The 17,700-nt window shown below is 42.8% G+C and overlaps 1 protein-coding gene across 2 annotated transcripts in view; it reads left to right on the forward strand.

Annotated features, from left to right (window-relative positions):
* The window catches only part of CDS1 (CDP-diacylglycerol synthase 1), a 76,454-nt gene that overhangs the window by 21,007 nt on the left and 37,747 nt on the right, over nucleotides 1-17,700 (forward strand). For both annotated transcript variants that reach the window (XM_018049683.1, XM_018049682.1), the window contains exons 3-4: nucleotides 9,119-9,215; nucleotides 15,715-15,812. In XM_018049683.1, the coding sequence (XP_017905172.1) occupies nucleotides 9,119-9,215; nucleotides 15,715-15,812 (195 nt within the window). The remainder of the gene's footprint in view (nucleotides 1-9,118; nucleotides 9,216-15,714; nucleotides 15,813-17,700) is intronic.

The raw sequence follows: 17,700 nt of genomic DNA on the forward strand, positions 1-17,700 counted from the left end.
ATGAGTCTGGCTAAAAAATTGTCTATTTTGTTTATCTTCTCAAAGAACCAGCTTTTAGTTTTATTCATCTCTACTATTGTTTGTTTCATTTATTTCTGCTCTGATCTTATGATTTCTTTCCTTCTGCTAACTTTGGGATTTTTTATTGTTGTTCTTTTTCCAGTTGTTTTAGGTGTGAAGTTAGGTTATCTATTTGATGTTTTTCTTGTTTCTTGAGGTAGGATTGTATTGCTGTAGACTTCCTCTTACAACTGCTTTTGCTGCTTTGGAAAAGACTCTGATTCTGGGAGGGATTGGGGGCAGGAGGAAAAGGGGACGGCAGAGGATGAGATGGCTGGATGGCATCACTGACTCGATGGACGCGAGTCTAAGTGAACTCCAGGAGTTGGTGATGGACAGGGAGGCCTGGCGTGCAGCGATTCATGGGGTCACAAAGAGTTGGACACGACTGAGCGACTGAACTGAACTGATAGGTTTTGAGTTGATATGTTTTCATTGTCATTTGTTTCTAGGAATTTTTTTATTTCCCTTTTGATTTCTTCAGTAACCTGTTCATTATTTAGAAACATATTGTTTAATTTCCACGTGTTCGTATTTTTACAGGTTTTTTTTCCTTATAACTGATATCGAGGCTCATAGCAGTGTGGTCAGAAAAGAGGCTTGATACTATTTCAGTTTTCTTAAATTTACTGAGGTTGGATTTGTGACCTAAGATGTGGTCTGTCCTGGAGAATGTTCCATATGCACTTGAGAAGAAAGTGTATTCTTCTGCGTTTGGGTGGAATGCCCTGAAGCTATCAGTGAGAGTCACCTGATCTAGTGTGTCGTTTTAAGGCTTGTATTTTCTTTCTAATTTTCTGTTTTGATGATCTGTCCGTTGGTGTAAGTGGGGGGTTAGAATCTCCTGCTGCTGCTGTGTTGCTGTCAGTCGTCTTCCTCTTGGATCCATCCCTGATCATCATGTAGTGTCCTTCCATGTCTCTTGTAATAGTCTTTTATTTCGAGGTTGATTCTGTCTGATACGAGGATTGCTACTCCAGCTTGCTTTGATTTCCATTGGCATGGAATATCTTTTTCCAGCATCTCACTTTCAGTCAATATGTGTCTTTAGGTCTGAAGTAGGTTTCTTGTAGACAGCATGTATATGGGTTTTTGTATCCATTCAGCCACTCTGTGTCTTTCGGTTGGAACATTTAATCTATTTACATTTAAAGTAATTATTGATATATATGTTCCTATGGCCATTTTCTTGATTGGGGTTTATTTTACTTAGATCTTTTTCTTCTCTTGTATTTCCTGACTAAGTCCCATTAACAGCTGTTGTAAAGCTGACTTGTTGGTACTAAATTCTCTTAACTTTTGCTTGTCTGTAAAGCTTTTGATTTCTCCAACAATTTTGAATGAGATCCTTGCTGGGTAGTTCTGGCTGTTTGGCACTCTCTAGGATTAGGGTAGTTTGAATGAAATCCTTGCTGGGTAGCTCTGGCTGTTTGGCACTCTCTAGGATTAGGGTAGTTTGAATGAGATCCTTGCTGGGTAGCTCTGGCTGCTTGGTACTCTCGAGGATTAGGGTAGTTTGAATGAGGTCCTTGCTAGGTAGCTCTGGCTGCTTGGTACTCCCTAGGATCAGGGTAGTTTGAATGAGATCCTTGCTGGGTAGCTCTGGCTGCTTGGTTGTCTCTAGGATTAGGGTAGTTTGAATGAGATCCTTGCTGGGTAGCTCTGGCTGCTTGGTACTCTCTAGGATTAGGGTAGTTTGAACGAGGTCCTTGCTGGGTAGCTCTGGCTGCTTGGTACTCCTTAGGATCAGGGTAGTTTGAATGGGATCCTTGCTGGGTAGCTCTGGCTGCTTGGTCCTCTCTAGGATTAGGGTAGTTTGAATGAGGTCCTTGCTGGGTAGCTCTGGCTGTTTGGTACTCTCTAGGATTAGGGTAGTTTGAATGAGGTCTTTGCTGGGTAGCTCTGGCTGTTTGGTACTCTCTAGGATTAGGGTAGTTTGAATGAGGTAGCTCTGCTGGTATTCTGGATTAGGTTTTGAATGAGGTCCTTGCTGGGTAGCTCTGGCTGCTTGGTACTCTCTGGGATTAGGGTAGTTTGAATGGGATCCTTGCTGGGTAACTCTGGCTGCCTGGTCCTCTCTAGGATTAGGAAGCTCTGGTAGTCTGGGGTCTTGGGGTCAGAGCTCTGGCTCCATAGGCTCAGGGCCTGATCTCTGGCTGAAAATGGAGGTACCACGGGTGGTTTGTTATCGCATTAAATGGGATTAAAACAAATACACAAAAACGAGAAACAAAAGGCGTACCCAAGACAAATGGCAGTTACAAAATCAGGCAAATAATAAGTAAAATAATGGAATTTGCACACATACATATACACTCATAAGCAAAACCAAAACAGTCCAAAAAAAAAAAAAAAAGTGCAATAGATTGACCCAGTGAACAAAGGAAATCAAAAGTGATATCCACCAGTTAAGAACATAAGTAACTAAAGCACAAACTGGAAAACAAAACTAAAGCAAGATGTTAACTGGGGAATTTTTAAAGCAGTGTAAACAAAGCTAACAGATATGGTGAGAAAAAGAAAAGGAAGAGAAGAAAGAACTAATAGAAATGCAAAGTTTAATCGAGGTAGCTAAAGATTTATATGTATTAAAGATTAACTGAAACAGGAAAAGAATAGTAGGAAAAACGAGAAAGGGATAAATGTAGAAAAAATAATAATAAATTTTAAAAATTAAAATTAAAAAAGAGAAAGGAAAAAAAGAAAACTCCACAGAACTATAAAAGGCCAATACAGAGGCTGAAGTATGTAACAAAAATAAAAAATGTGCTTTAAAAAATTCTCAAAAGCTTAAATAGATTGAATAGTACTAATTAAATTGACAGCTACAACAATAGAGGGAAAAAAAGGAAAAGAAAAAAAATCCAGAAGCAACTACAGAACAAGTCAAAATATAAAGATAATAAATGTTCAGATGTTTTTCTTAAGTCTCTGCCATCAGTGTCTGTTCCCTCGATGGGAGTCCCAGTTCACCTCGCCTCCCTAGGATGCCCTCCAATACTGCTGGTCTCTGGACCTGCTTCCAGCAGCTCATACTCTAATCCAGTTCTACTCCTGTGTGTTCTTGCCTCTGATGTCCACAGTTGTCAGAACTAGTGCATTTTCTTTTGTCAGAATTCTCATTGTCCTTTCATGTATTCCATAGCCGCAGAGTCAGCATAGTTGATCATGTGGATCTAATCTGCAGCTTGTACAGCTGGTGGGAATGTTTTGGGTCCTCTTCCTTAGTCACCCTGCCCCTGAGTTTCAGTTGTGATGTTATATCCACCTCTGCATGTGGCTTGTCCACAGGGGTTTGCTCCTAAGGCTGCCCTGGAGGACTTGGCTCTGCCCTAGTGAGGGCCAGGTAGGGGGTGGTGCAGCTGCTTGGGTCATGGGGCCCTGGCAACACCAGGTACTCAGGGGAGCCGGAGGTTAGGGCAGCAGGAAATATTGTGCTCTAGAAGGATATGGCAACCCACTCCAGTATTCCAGCCTGAGAACCTCCCCTGGACAGAGAAGTCTGGCAGGCCGCAGTCCACAGGGTCACAAGGAGTTGGCTATAACCGAAGTGACCCCGTGTGCACAGACGCAGGACTTTTTCTGGTCTCTGGCAGCTCTGTCCCAGTGGGGATCATGCACGGAGGTGGCACGGTTGCTTGGATCACGGGGACCCTGGCAGTACCGGCTGTGCAGGAGCGCCAGCGGCTATCGTCACAGGAGATATGGTGCTTTTAGGGGAGTTGGACATGACTGAAGTGACTTAGCAGCAGCAGGGCTTTTTCTAGCCTGTGGCAGCTATGCCCCAGTGAAGGCATAGCTGAGTGTGAAGGTGGTGCATCTGTTTTGGTCTTGGGAACCCTGGTGGTGCCAAGTGTGCAGGGACACGGACTGCCTCAGCTGCAGGAGCTATGGCCCTCAGTTCAGTCTCTCAGTTGTGTCCAACTCTTTGCGACCCCTTGGACTACAGCATGCCAGGCCTCCCTGTCCATTGCCAACTCCCAGAGTTTACTCAAACTCATGCCCACTGAGTCAGTGATGCCATCCAGCCGTCTCATCCTCTGTCCTCCCCTTCTCCTTCGGCCTTCAATCTTTCCCATTATCAGAGTCCTTTCTAATGAGTTAGCTCTTCGCATCAGGTGGCCAGAGTATTGGAGTTTCAGCTTTAGCATCAGTCCTTCCAGTGAATATTCAGGACTGACTTTCTGTAGGATGGACTAGTTGGATCTCCTCGCAGTCCGAGGGACTCTCAGAGTCTTTTTCTAGCCTCTGGTGGCTGGCGATCGGAAGGCCTCTTTGGCCAATGCTTCTCCGTTGCTCTGCCCATTCAGGCACTTAGAGGGCTCCCCTGCCTGTGTCCTCTGTTGCTCAGTGTGTCAGGCACATACAGGGGCCCCGCTGACTGGGGTCCTACTCTGGTGTTCTGTGCATAAGGCACTGAAAGGGCTCCCCTGGTTGGGGGCCTTCTCTGTTGTTTGGGCATCGGGCATTTGATGGGCCAGCCTCTCTGTTGTTCAGCTGCCAGTGCAGGCGTGTGGAGAAAGAGGCTACGGTGATGGCCCCACCCCTACGCATGACTCGGGAGTATCCGCTTGCCTTCATGGCTGCCTGATTCTCCTCCGCAGGCGTTTCCCACCACAGTCTCCTCCCTCACGTCCCCTTGGGCCAACTCCCCACAGTCAACAGCAGACCTCTCCCTGGGATTGCTCCACGATCCCTACGCTTCAGCTCCCAGGTGCTGTGCCTTCTGGGAAACACACGTCCTTGTCTGGGGTACCTATGGCTGCGACAAGGATTGTCTGTGTGATTCTCATTCCATTTGGGCTACCACAGATCAGCTGCTTCACTCTCAGCCTCAGTTGTTTCTCCTCTGGTTGTGGGGATCGGACCCCTGCTTCAGTTCCCCCACTTGCTGAGCGCAGGTCCAGTCCTATTAACTCTCCTTTTTGCCCCCCACTTCCTTCGTCGTACCGAGTTTTGCGTGGTCCTATAATTTCTTTCCCGGTGGTCAGTTACTCCTGTCTGCTCTCAGCTGGGGTTCTGCAAGCACTTCTGTGTCTGAAGGTGTATTCCTGATGTATCCACGGAGAGAGATGTACTCCACGTCCACCTGCTCCTCTGCCATCTTGTTCAAAGTCCACATAAAATCTTTAAAGTGAAATTCCTTGGGCAAGATTTACGTTCATTTTTAAGACTCTAATATATAATGCCAAAGAGAGCATTAGCCATTGATACTGGAAGGAGCTTGAAAAGTCTTCAGTCCCTTGGCAGGTGTCCCAGTCTGATTCTTGACCTTTGCGTGGATCTGCGGAAAGGAATATTCATTAGCCAGCCAAGTGGCTGGCTTTCTCCTTTAGTGAAGAGCTTCTTCGGCAATGAATCTAACTTAGTAGTTCTTTCCAGGGGCGATGCCTTGGGTTTTGTACCATCCCCCACAGCCTGTGAACACTTGGCAGTGTCTGGCTTCCGAGATGGCTCAGTGGTAAAGAATCCACCTACCTATACAGGAGCCGCAGGAGATGAGGGTTTGAACTCTGGGTCAGGAAGATCCCCAGGAGGAGGAAATGGCAACCCACTCCAGTATTTCTTGCCTAGAGAATCTCATGGACAGAGGAGCCTAGAGGGCTACCATCCATGGGGTCACAAAGAGTCAGACACAACTGAGCATACATGCACAGAGACATTTTAGGTATCACAGTGAGAGAGGGCGCTGCTAGCACCATCCTATAGTCCACGGAACAGCTCTTCACAGCAGGGAATGGTGTGGCCCAGACGTTACGAGTGAAGGTTCAGAGACCATGAAGATACCTAGACATAGTCCTGCTGTGCTCTTGTACTCTTGTCATACCATTTTCCTTCTCCCTGGGAGCCTGCACACTTCCTGTCCACTTCCTCCTAAGGCTGGTAGATAGATGGGGTTTCTCCAAAACCCTGCTCTTTACTAGATGGCCCATCAAGTTCATGTTTGTTCTCGAAGAGTGCCTCTGTGCTCTGATTGTTGGCTCAGATGAACTCCCTTGTCAGCCTCGGTCTTTGACAACTCATGATGCTTGTACCACAAGGAAAAAAAAATCTGTAGTTTTCTTACTTTGGAAATAAAAACGCCCAAAGAGTTGTAGTAACAGTAAGACATTGTGCATCACATAGCTGATTTGAGCAGTAAATGTGTCATCGCTTCAGATAGTTGCTTTTAAGGACACTGCTTGTTGTGCAGATGCTTCAGTCACGTACAGTGCTTTGCGACCCCATGGACTGTAGCCCTCTAGGCTCCTCTGTCCATGGGGTTTTCCAGGCAAAGAACACTGCTTAATTAAATACTTTTTAGAAATTGCCTTTCTAGCTCACAGAGGTCCTGGAGACAGGAGACTTGAATGAAGCTCTCCTATATTGGTTCTCAGTTCCTTGATCTAAAACAATCTGTGAGGTGATGACTTGGACTCAAAATTAAGGCTTCCTCTAAGGTGATCATGGTGGCATGGTAAAGGAAGTCAAGGATTTTGAGTTTGGAACCAGACTTTCCTCTGGATTTTAGTAACAATGGTACATGCATTTTGCATATCTGAGCTCTGTTTGCCAGAGAAGGCAATAGCACCCCACTCCAGTACTCTTGCCTGGAAAATCCCATGAGAGGAGCCTGATAGGCTACAGTCCATGGGGTCGCTTAGAGTCAGACACGACTGAGCGACTTCACTTTCACTTTTCAATTTGATGCACTGGAGAAGGAAATGGCAAACCACTCCAGTGTTCTTGCCTGGAGAATCCCAGAGATGGGGGAACCTGGGGGGCTGCTGTCCTTGGGGTCACACAGAGTCTGACACGACTGAAGTGACTTAGCAGCAGCAGAAGCTCTGTTTGGAGTTAAGGGCTTCTCCCTTGAGAGGTAACTTTCGGTTACCTTATCAGTAGCTGTATATTATGTTTAAATCTGTACTTTTATGTCCTTAACTTTGTATCAGGTTTTCTTAGGAGGTTTGGGGAGTCATTTAAATTACAATAAGGCAAGTAAATCTTTGATCTTGTTGGGGAATTTTTCTGGGAGGAGTAACATTGGTATAATAAAAGAGAGTAGGTCTCTGTTTAAATCTCTGGTTCTCTGATGTTCAAGGCCAGCCCTTTAGTGTTAGAGGTGCACATGGACCTCGAAGTTCCCACCAAGGACTGATTTCTGACACCTGGGTAGTGTTCTTTGTCTGAAAAATGTTCTTAGTGATTCTGAGTCTGAGAATCAGTTATGAAGGAAGGCTAAATACCTTTCACAGATTCATGCAAACAAGACAAGGTTATTACCCACAGACTGGCTTGTGGTCCTTTATTTACCTCTGACTAGCTCTGTGACCTAGCTCAGTTTCCTAATCCATTCATTCATCCTTAAAGAGTTCGTTCTATAAAGCCAAATGCAACCTTTCAGCTGTAGCTTTTCAGCACAGCCCCAAAGCTTTCAGTCTCATGAAAAATGTATGAGTCTACATGTGGAGTTAAGCAGGAGAGGGAAATAAAGTTGGGTAAGTACAATTTGACAAACTTGTGGAAAACCTTGAAAACAATTTAAAAGAGCTTGGATTTAATTTTGGCATTTTAGGTCTTGTGTGCAGAAAGGATGTGATCAAAAGGATTTTTGAGAGAAGAGTAGATCTGGGTATCCAGACTATATAGGAGAGTGACTGAAGACAGGGAATGTAATTAGTGTTTGAGAAATGAATGGAATCAGCTAATATTTCTGTTATGGAGTGGAGAATACTTAGAATAGGGTGTGCCTATGTGTTATCATATGTTGGGTCAAAATGTCTGTGATATAATTTAAGTATTATAATTTCAATTAATAGAAACCAGAATTATTGAGTAGAATGCAAAATGAAGTAGAATGAATAAACTCAGAGGGCAGGAGTTTTAGATTCAGAAAGCATATCTTTCTATGTTGTTGTGATTGTTGTTCAGTCGCTCAGTCATGCCCGACTCTTTGGAGCCCCATGGACTGCAGCATACCAGGCTTCCCTTTCCTTCACTGTCTCCCAGAGTTTACCCAAGTCCATTGAGTCAGCGATGCTATCCAACTATCTCATCCCTTATTGCCTTCTTCTCCCCCTGCCCTCAGTCTTTCCCAGCATTGGGGTCTTTTCCAATGAGTTGGCTCTTTGCGTCAAGTGTTAAAAGTTCAGCTTTTAGCATCAGTCCTTCCAAGGAATATTCCTTCTATAGGTGTTATTAGAACAGTTTGGGGTGTTTCATACAGCGTCTGCTGACATTTTTCATGACAGCCACAGAAAGAGTGCAGCCATTTGTAAAGTACACTAGGGGTATGTGTGACGCCCCTGTGTGGGGGGAGATGGGTTTCCCAGGCCCTTACTGACAGCAGAGGGTTAAGCAGGTCAAGTCACACTCAGCTACCAGGGACCAGCCAGGTTTTTTTGCTCAGGGGAGCTCTGCTCTAAGAACCAGCAAAGGCCCAAAGAGAAGAGAATACCGCTGAAGGCTCTGTGCTTCAGGAAAACAGGCTGAAAGAAGTTGAGCTGGAAGAAGTGACCTTCTGGTTGACCTTGTCCTCAATGCCTGGCCTCTCCACACCTTCCTCATTTTCCTGAAATTGCTGGTCTCTCCAGTTTCAGTTCTGCATTGCCCTTTCTTGACTTTTTCTCATTAGAAGGCCGTGCTCTTTGTTATACCCTACCTTAACATCATTACCATTTATATCAGCCACCCCGAAGGATGGGCATCCTTTGAGTGGGCTATCACCTGGCCCCTCCTTCACTTCTGAATGACCTGAGATGGTATGTGTAGACATCCTTGTTGGCCACCTCACTTCCCAGCCTCAGAGGATCCATCCTCATTCATGTGGAACATGAGCTGGTGTTTTCTTTTGGCAAACATAATTTTCACCTTTCCTTTAGCTCTCAGTGACTGAGCAATTGCTCTTGGTTTGCTTGGTTGCTAAATGTTGTTATTGTACAAGGCAAAGTAGGTGCATGGGGATTCCTAAAGTGTAGTTAAGGGGAATCTGTTAAATCTGGCAATTTAGTAGTGAAACTACACGCAAACATTTAAGAATACACCGATGCTAACTTTACAAACATTTCCTTTGTAGGTGGAAAAACTGGTGGATTCGTGGAATTCTTACTCTGACGATGATTTCGTTGTTTTTCCTGATCATCTATATGGGATCCTTTATGCTGATGCTTCTGGTAAGTGTTTTGTGTTTGCCCAAGTGTCTCTCGCTTCCTTTTATAGCATTAATATTGAACTAATTTGAGTATGTCATGAAAAAGAAGGTCATTCAAGACTTGGTAACCACAAATTTAGTTTCTTTAGACATTTTCTGGTTTATGAAATGGCCTTGACTAATCTTTTCCACTTGCAAATTGGCTATTCAGTGTGTTCTTTAAGCAGAGACCAAGTACATGTAACAGATACACAGCTTTGTATCAGAAACTGTGCCAAGCTTTCAGTAGGAAGAAATACACACACGTCTTCAACATATGTGACTATCAGCTAGATCCCTGACTTCAAGAGACTCAGTCTGATGGCAGAGACATGTAGGTAGCCATATGAATAAAGAGTATAGTAAATTAGTTAAATAAACTCTGTGATCTTATTGGGAATACACAGTAAAAAACAAAAACAAAAAAACAAAATTGTGCCAGGCTCTTCTGGGGAATTGTGCAGTGGGGCTGAGAACAGCATACCTGTGTCTGCCCTCGTGGAGCTTACTGTCTACGTACTAAAGAATTGATCAGATATATCATCACAGGCTGCAGTAAGCATCTGGACAAAAGAATAGGAAGGTAAGAGAGCAGAGGGGGTGCTGGTAGGCTTCCTGGACTTTATCCAGTTCTCAGCATCAGCACAGTGATTGAAGGCTGAGTAGGAGTCACGGGGTGAAGCAGAGATCTTGGGGGAAGGATCGTCACAGCCAGGGTTTCCCTGTGTATAAAAACCTTGATCACCAAAGAAGCATGAAGCATTTGAAGTCCAAAGTGGTAGAAGTAAGAAGGAGAAACACATTTTGTTCAACAAATTCATCACTTCCCCGGGTGCTGAGCATGGTTTAGCAGTGAACTGTGAGGGCCTGCTCCAGGGTTATGCATGATGTCCCTTCTTTTTATTATTTGTCTTCATCCATCTCAGTTATTTCCAGCTTCCCCTGCAGGAAGAAACAACCCATGGCAGTATTCTTGCCTGGAAAATTCCACGGACAGAGGAGCCTGGCGGGCTACAGTACAAGGGGTTACAAAGAGTCAGACATGACTGAGCGAATAAGCATGCGTGCACACATCTCAGTTAGTTTAGTCCCTTCTTATGATCTTACCTCCCTGTTTGTTTTCTGGCTGCCTGGACACCCTAAGAAATATGTTTACCTGCCTTCCCCTCTCCTGTTTACTCATATTCAGAGCAATAAAGTTGTAGGAGCAATATGATGATTTTCCTTTTATTTTTGTTAAGAAAATAAAAGAAGTTTTGAAGTGAAATCAGACACAGTTGAAAAAACAATCCCATCAACTTCTGAAGTGACTTAGAATACCTCTTTAAAGGACCATGAAGCCCTTTCACTTTTCTTTTCATCCTCTTGTTAATTTTGTACTTTTTTTTGGCATATCCAGGTTTAAAAAAATGTGAAATTACTTTCTCTATTCCGTTAATTTGCTGACATTGCAGCTTTTTCTTACAAAGGAAAGATGGATAATGGACAGGACCAACTTAATATGAGGCTAGAAGGTGCTGAGTGTGAGAGCCAGGTAGGCAGGCGTGAGCACTGTTCAGGTGTGGTGTGAGGGGTGGGCCCCAGCTGCCAGTCCTCTGAGTCTGAACCCCCCGAGGACTCCCAGCGGTCTCAGGATGACATTTCAGGACTGAGTGGCTGCTGAGCGCTTCCCAGTGCTGTGTGGTGAGTGGTCAAGCTGGGGGAAGGAGAGGTGGGGTGATGGCAGAGAGCTCAATAAGGCTTTGGGGATGAAAGGATCTTTGAGTAGACCTTGAGGACCTGTCGGGCTGGAGTGAGCACTGTGAGCAAATATTCCAGTGGCTGGGTGTGTCAGGAAAGGGTAGGTGGAACCTTTACCAGGAGCTTGGGGCCTTTGAACGTGAAAATGTAATTAGGGATCAAATCCTGGAGGCCCTTGAGATACTCTGTGAAGACGTTCAGAATTTATTTTGTAAAGCAGTGGGGAGCCATTTAAAATTTTAGGGATCGTTTGGATTGTTAGTCCTCTTTTGAAGGTAGTTTTGATCAAAGATTATAAACCACAGTATCCTGGAGGCACTGACTCAAGTTGGTTTGGTGGGTTCCCAGTGACAAATGACATTACTCTCCAAGCTGAGCTATTTGGTGTGGTAACAAGGGCCAGAATTTGTGGCCAATTGAGACCAATTCTTAACCATTCTTTTATGACAACATTGAAAAAAACCTTAAAAAGTATCCTTGCATATTTGGATTCTGATTTTTTAAAAAGAGAATCATAAGCACATTTAAAGTACTTGGGCTTTTTTGTTTTTCTAGTATGAAAGGAAAATGCCATTGTATTACAGGTTATTTCTTTGGTGAGTTTCACCAGAGAAGAATATTAAAGGTCTAGTTAAAATATGTTTGCACTGTTATTGCTGTTAACTTAGATTCACTGCACATGCATGCACACACATGTACACATGTACACATGCATATATGCATGCTTTGTATTTATGATATATATGTTAAGGGAACACGGATAGAGACATGCATACACACACACTGTGGGCACTCAATCAACACTATCTGTATTTTAAAGTCTTATTCACCTTTATAACCCTAACTAGGTCCTTTATATTTTGAGAAGGACACATTGTACCTCGCTTGCACTTGTCTTATAAGACCAGCATTCAAAAATGACTAATTCAGGAGAGTTTTATTAAAAACTTACATCTAGGAAATGATAGCTACTATTTTAAGATGGAACTCAAACTCACATTCTTTGAAAAAAGGCTCTTCCTCTTCACCCTTCTATGTATAGTGCTTTCATTGTAGCAGTCACAGCTTGGAATCACACTTTTCAAGTGATGGAGTAACTAAAGCATATATTGTTTAAGAAGGAAATAGAAACGTGACAGATATAAGAGGTTCCCCATACCCCTTCCTGGAAACTCCCATAATAATTATTTTAATGCACATTATTTAAATTGTGCATTTCCCATTGTGAGAGTTATAAATGTTTATTAAAATTACTTTGGAAGGACTTCCCTGGTGGTCCAGTGGTTAAGAATCTGCTTTGTAATGCAGGGGATGTGGGTTTGATCCCTAGTCAGGGAACTAAGATCTCACATGCCATGGACCTAATTAAAAAATATTAATAGTAAAGTTTCTTTATAAAATTACTTTGGAAAAATAAATAATTTAAAAAAATCACTCCCAATCCCATCATCAGTGACCAAAACTCAATTAATACTGCCATTTGATATATTTCATCTTTTTTTCTTTTAAAAACCATGATTGTCATTGTATATAATGTGACTAAATGCTGTATCCTTTTTAAACTAAATATTGAACGTTTTGTGTTGCTCCATAGTCCTTGTAACCATTAGCTTTAATAGATTCATCTACTCAGGGGAATGCAGTACATCATAAGTTATTTAAAGCAATCAATGTGTTAGTTTTAGACATTCCGGTTATATTCTGGTTTTTCTTTATTGTGAATAGTTTTATCCTGAACATATTAAAATGTAAAGCTTTTTCATATGCAGGGCTATTTTCTTCAAACAGATTCCCAGAGTGAAACTTTAGTTTGGATAACCCCCAGGAGGTACCATAGTTCGGACGCAGCATATGCAAACCTGAGCTTGTGGCCTACTGCCAGCCCTTCTGCATACCTGTCTCCCTCTCAAGCCTTCGCTGGTGATTACCCTGTGTTCTCCTCTCTCTCTTAGCCCCTCTGTTTCCTCAAGCACCAAATCCAGTCAGTTCTACCTCCTTGACATAGCTGACTTCCTATACTCCGTCTTCTTCTGCCCCTCATCCACAGCCCTCTGGGTGGTAGTATCTTACCTGGCTTGCTGTCTCTTTTCTTGCTGCGTCTCCCATCGGTTCTTTCCCCTTGTTAACCCCAGACACCCAGGTCTGATCATGTCCTTTCCTGATCAGCACCGACTCTTGTGCTCAGCCCTTCATGCTGTCTCCTGTGATGCTGTGACCAGACTCATCTCTCTCTACTTCTCATCGCAGTGTTGTGTTCCCGCATCTCTGGACTGCTTCTAGCTCCGTCCTCCTCCTCTCCTGTGGACATGGCTCTGTATGTCTCCCTCCTTCCCCCCAGCTGACCCCTCCCCACCCTCACCACAGGTTTCTGTGTCTGCCTGTGCTTGTATCCATGTGGCTGTTTGCACATGGTACTGCAATTGTGTGTGTGCCCCCCGAAAGACGACTCCTCTCTGAGAACAAAAATCCTATGTTATTTCTCTGAATCTTCAGTAACTAACAAGAGTCGTGGTGGTGTTTGGTTGCCGAGTTGTGTCCTACTCTTTGTGACCCCATGGACTGTAGCCTGCCAGGCTCCTTTGTCCATGGGATTTCCCACGCAAGAATACTGGAGTGGGTTGCCATTTCCTTCTCTAGGGGATCTTTCCAACCCCTGGATAGAACCCATATCTCCTGGACTGGCAGGTGGTGTTTTTTGCTGCTGAGTCACCAGGGAAGCCCAAAGTAGCAGAGTAGGCGCTTATGTATCAATTGTTTTTTAATGCTCTTAGCACATTAATTGGGCCAACAGAGGCCTATTGGTGCATTGCTACCTATATTGGTGGCATGGAGTATCAGTTTCTGTGTGGTCACCCAGTTCTTACTCTGTTTTGAATTCTCTGTTTTCCATTTTCCCAGCAGTACCATATTAATTCTGTTGATAAGCTGTAAGTAACAACTATATACATATATGTGTGTGATATTAAAAATTCTTTTTTTCTCCTTTCAGTGAAATTCCATATATAGACCTAATGGTTGTTCTTGAACACATGTATTCATAGAAATTGCATGAGTGCACTTGATATTTTAAAAGCCCTTGGTTCTATAAATAGCATAGCTTTGCCATTTTACCAACATTGAGCATTATCCCTGTTCTGTGATTATTTTTGTTAAAAAAAAAAAAGACTTGATAATATATGCAAAGGTGATTTGAAGGACAGTATTTAGATTTCCTCTTGTGTTTATAACACATTTATAACTTTTTCTTAGAAGAATTATTTATAGTAGTTTGGCATAATATTTTCTTACCAAGGGGACACAATTACTTTTTTAAGTATGTCATTGGACATGTAATAGGTATAGTGGGGAAAAATAGCCTAAGAGTATCCTGGGCAGTAGGTTTGGGAAAGCTGATTTGTGGTGATCTTAAAAAGAAATCCCAAAGTGTACTCTTTAGCAGAGTTTGGTTAGTTCTTTCTGGGAAGGCCCAGATAGTACTTTAGGCTTTAAGGAGACACATATGTCTCCATCATATCATCTTTGGGTTTTGTTTGTAACTGTTTAAAGGTGTAAACTCCATTCTTAGCTCCAGGGCTATACAAAAACAAGCCCTTGGGGAGATTCTCTAGAGGTGGGAAAAGTTAGTCTGCTATACTGACAAAGGTTTGGATCTCTTAGTTTCTGATGATGAGTATTCAGCTTGCCCTTTGCTCTTGAGTCTTGGAATTGACTTCAGCCAAACACTGGTTATGATGCTATAGTCTCAAAAATTACCTTTATCTAGATTGCTGGACTCAGCAGATTGAGGGACTGCTGCATAGACCATCAAAAAGGGATTCATGAATATAAACACATTTACTCAGCATGTGTGGGGCTTCCCTGGTGTTCAGATGGTAAAGAATCTACCTGCAATGCAGGAGACCTGGGTTCAATCCCTGGGTCGGGAAGATCCCTTGGAGAAGGGAATGGCTACCCTCTCTAGTATTCTTGCCTGGAAAATTCCATAGACAGAGGAGCCTGGCAGGCTACAGTCCATGGGGTCTCAAAGAGTCGGACATGAGCGACTTTCACTTACTTACTTGGCATGTGTATTGGACCCTGTGCAGACAGAACTGCATAGACTCACTTGACTGGCCATTGGGGCTGCAGATGTCGAAGGCTGCTTATAATATGTCAAGGAAGCACCGCTTGGGTTGATCAGAGATGTGTGTTGCTGGCTGAGGGAGAGTTGGCATGGTGGGAAGAAAGAAAATCTCTTGCCAAACCCCTGAGTGACTCAGTAAGGATATTTTAGCCATTTGTCCTGATAGTATCTTTATCCTTGGCAAGAATACCAACTTGTTAAAAATAAACATATACAAGGAAATTTTCACATAGGATCATTTTCTTAGGATAACTTAAGAAACAAAATCGACAGAAAAAGCCACTCAACTTCAAGAAATGAAGCAGTAATGAAGGATTGATTAAGCCTAGGTAGCTGTGACCCCAGCCAGACTATACCTTTCAAGTTCTAAAGTACAGTGCCGCCTCGTACCCTGGGAAGCGTCTCTCAAATGTTATGAATAAAACATTGTTTTGCTTACCTCTTTGGGACATCACTTGATTATAAAGAAGTTGAATATTGAATTTTTGCTGATGATCTTGAGAATAACTGAAAGTGGGTAGCTGAAGATTTTTAAAATACATGTGCCATTACTTATTAAATAATTAAGCATAAATATAGACATTAAGAACTGTTTGTTAATGTTTTCTCTTGGTTTCAGGTTCTAAGCATCCAAGTGAAATGCTTCCATGAAATCATCACCATAGGTTACAGAGTCTATCATTCTTATGACTTACCTTGGTTTAGAACACTGAGTTGGTAAGTGACTTAAAACTGTTTCAGATATGAAAATCTGATTCTTTTCTAAAGTTGGTAAGGAAGCATCTTGACCAGTCAGTATCGACCCAGTTGACCTTATAGATTGAGTATGAAGAAATATAAATAAAAAGAATGCAATTGAATGTTGAAAGAATAAAATCACCTTTAACTTTCCATTTCAACATAACTATTTTCAGATTTCATCTTTCACTCTTTGTACAGAGTGACTGACTTATATTGCATATACACACTATTTTTGTCCTCTTTTTAAAAACTTCAGCACTATATTGGGCACATGTTTATACTCTTTGTAATTACAGTGTTAACAGAAAGTTTCATTTTGTGAAGTGTTAAAAATATGTTAATCTTTTGGTTTATTTCCCCTCAGCTGACATGAGACCATACACAAAACCTGATATTTCTACAAAGACTGGAAGATGAGATATGAAAATAGTTGTGGGTTTTCTTTTTTTTTTTTTTTTCTTTTTTGAGTGACAAGTTGATTCAGGAGAGGAAAGCCCAAGCTGCATGGCTGTCTCCTCCTCCCCTCCCCACCTCACCCCTGCAGACTGGCCTGTGCTGTGCTTAGTTGCTCAGTCGTGTCTGACTCTTTGCAACCCCTTGGACTGTAGCCCGCCAGGCTCCTCTGTCCATGGGGATTCTCCAGGCAAGAATACTGGAGTGGGTTGCCATGCCCTCCTCCAAGGGATCTTCCCATCCCAGTGATTGAAGGCAGGTCTCCAGCATTGCAGGCAGGTTCTTTACCATCTGAGCACCAGGGCAGGTAGGCAGACTGGCCTACCCTTCTCCAAAGCCCCCAAAGGCCTGGGGCAGGAGGAGGGAGCAAGGCAGTGAAAGGATGGATGACCTTACCTTTGCTGCTCCTGGCTTGGTCTCCTGAAGGCCCCAAGATCTCTGACATGCAACAAGGAGGGTTGTCAGAGGGAATAGGAAGGCTCTGATGGGGGTCAGTGTATAAGGCACCCTGCTAAACATTTCAGGTCAGTTAGCAGCCCCTGAAACATTGCATATAAAATTATTCTATATAGAAAATATTGCATGTAAAATTAGTAAATAAGAATCACCAAACAATTTTAATATTTAATGTTTTATATATTTTTAAGTTTTTTCAGGTTTCTTAGTTATCAGAACCTTGACCATGAAACACGATAATATGATAGTTCGTAGTTAACAGTCCATGTCTTTGAATATATCAGTAGTTGTTTGATTAGTATCAGTGTCTTTCTATTTTTTTGTTTATTTTTATTTATTTATTTTTTATTTTACTTTACAATACTGTATTTACAGTAGTGTATTGGTTTTGCCATACATTGACATGAATCTGTCTTTTTAAAACAGGCATCACCTTTTGGGTTTACAGTAGTCAAAAACAGTTTCTTGGTTTTATGAACACCTAATTTTTCCTTCTGGAAAGTTTCTTCATGAGTGAGTGGCAATGTGTACAGGGAATGTTAGGTAGGTAGATTAAGTATTAGTTATTCAGTCACTCAGTCGTGTCCACCTCTTTGCAACCCATGGACTGCAGCATGACAGGCTTCTCTGCCCTTCACCATCTCCTGGAGTTTGCTCAGACTCATGTCCATTGAGTCAGTGATGCCATCAACCATCTCATCCTCTGTCGTCCCCTTTTCCTGTCCTCAATCTTTCCCAGCATCAGGGTCTTTTCCAATGAGTCAACTCTTTGCATCAGGTGGCCAGAGTATTAGAACTTCAGCTTAATCATCAGCCCTTCCAACGGATGTTAAAGTAGTTGGAGAGTAGCTAACCCATGCAGGATTGATTTTAAGTGTAAGGAGGGAAAAGGTAGGTCAAGATGGGCTCCAGTGATTGTAGAGGCTTCACGGAGAAGGGGACAGAGGAACTGTTA

Source organism: Capra hircus, chromosome 6 (assembly GCF_001704415.2).
Source record: "Capra hircus breed San Clemente chromosome 6, ASM170441v1, whole genome shotgun sequence".
NCBI classification, from domain to species: Eukaryota; Metazoa; Chordata; class Mammalia; order Artiodactyla; family Bovidae; genus Capra; species Capra hircus.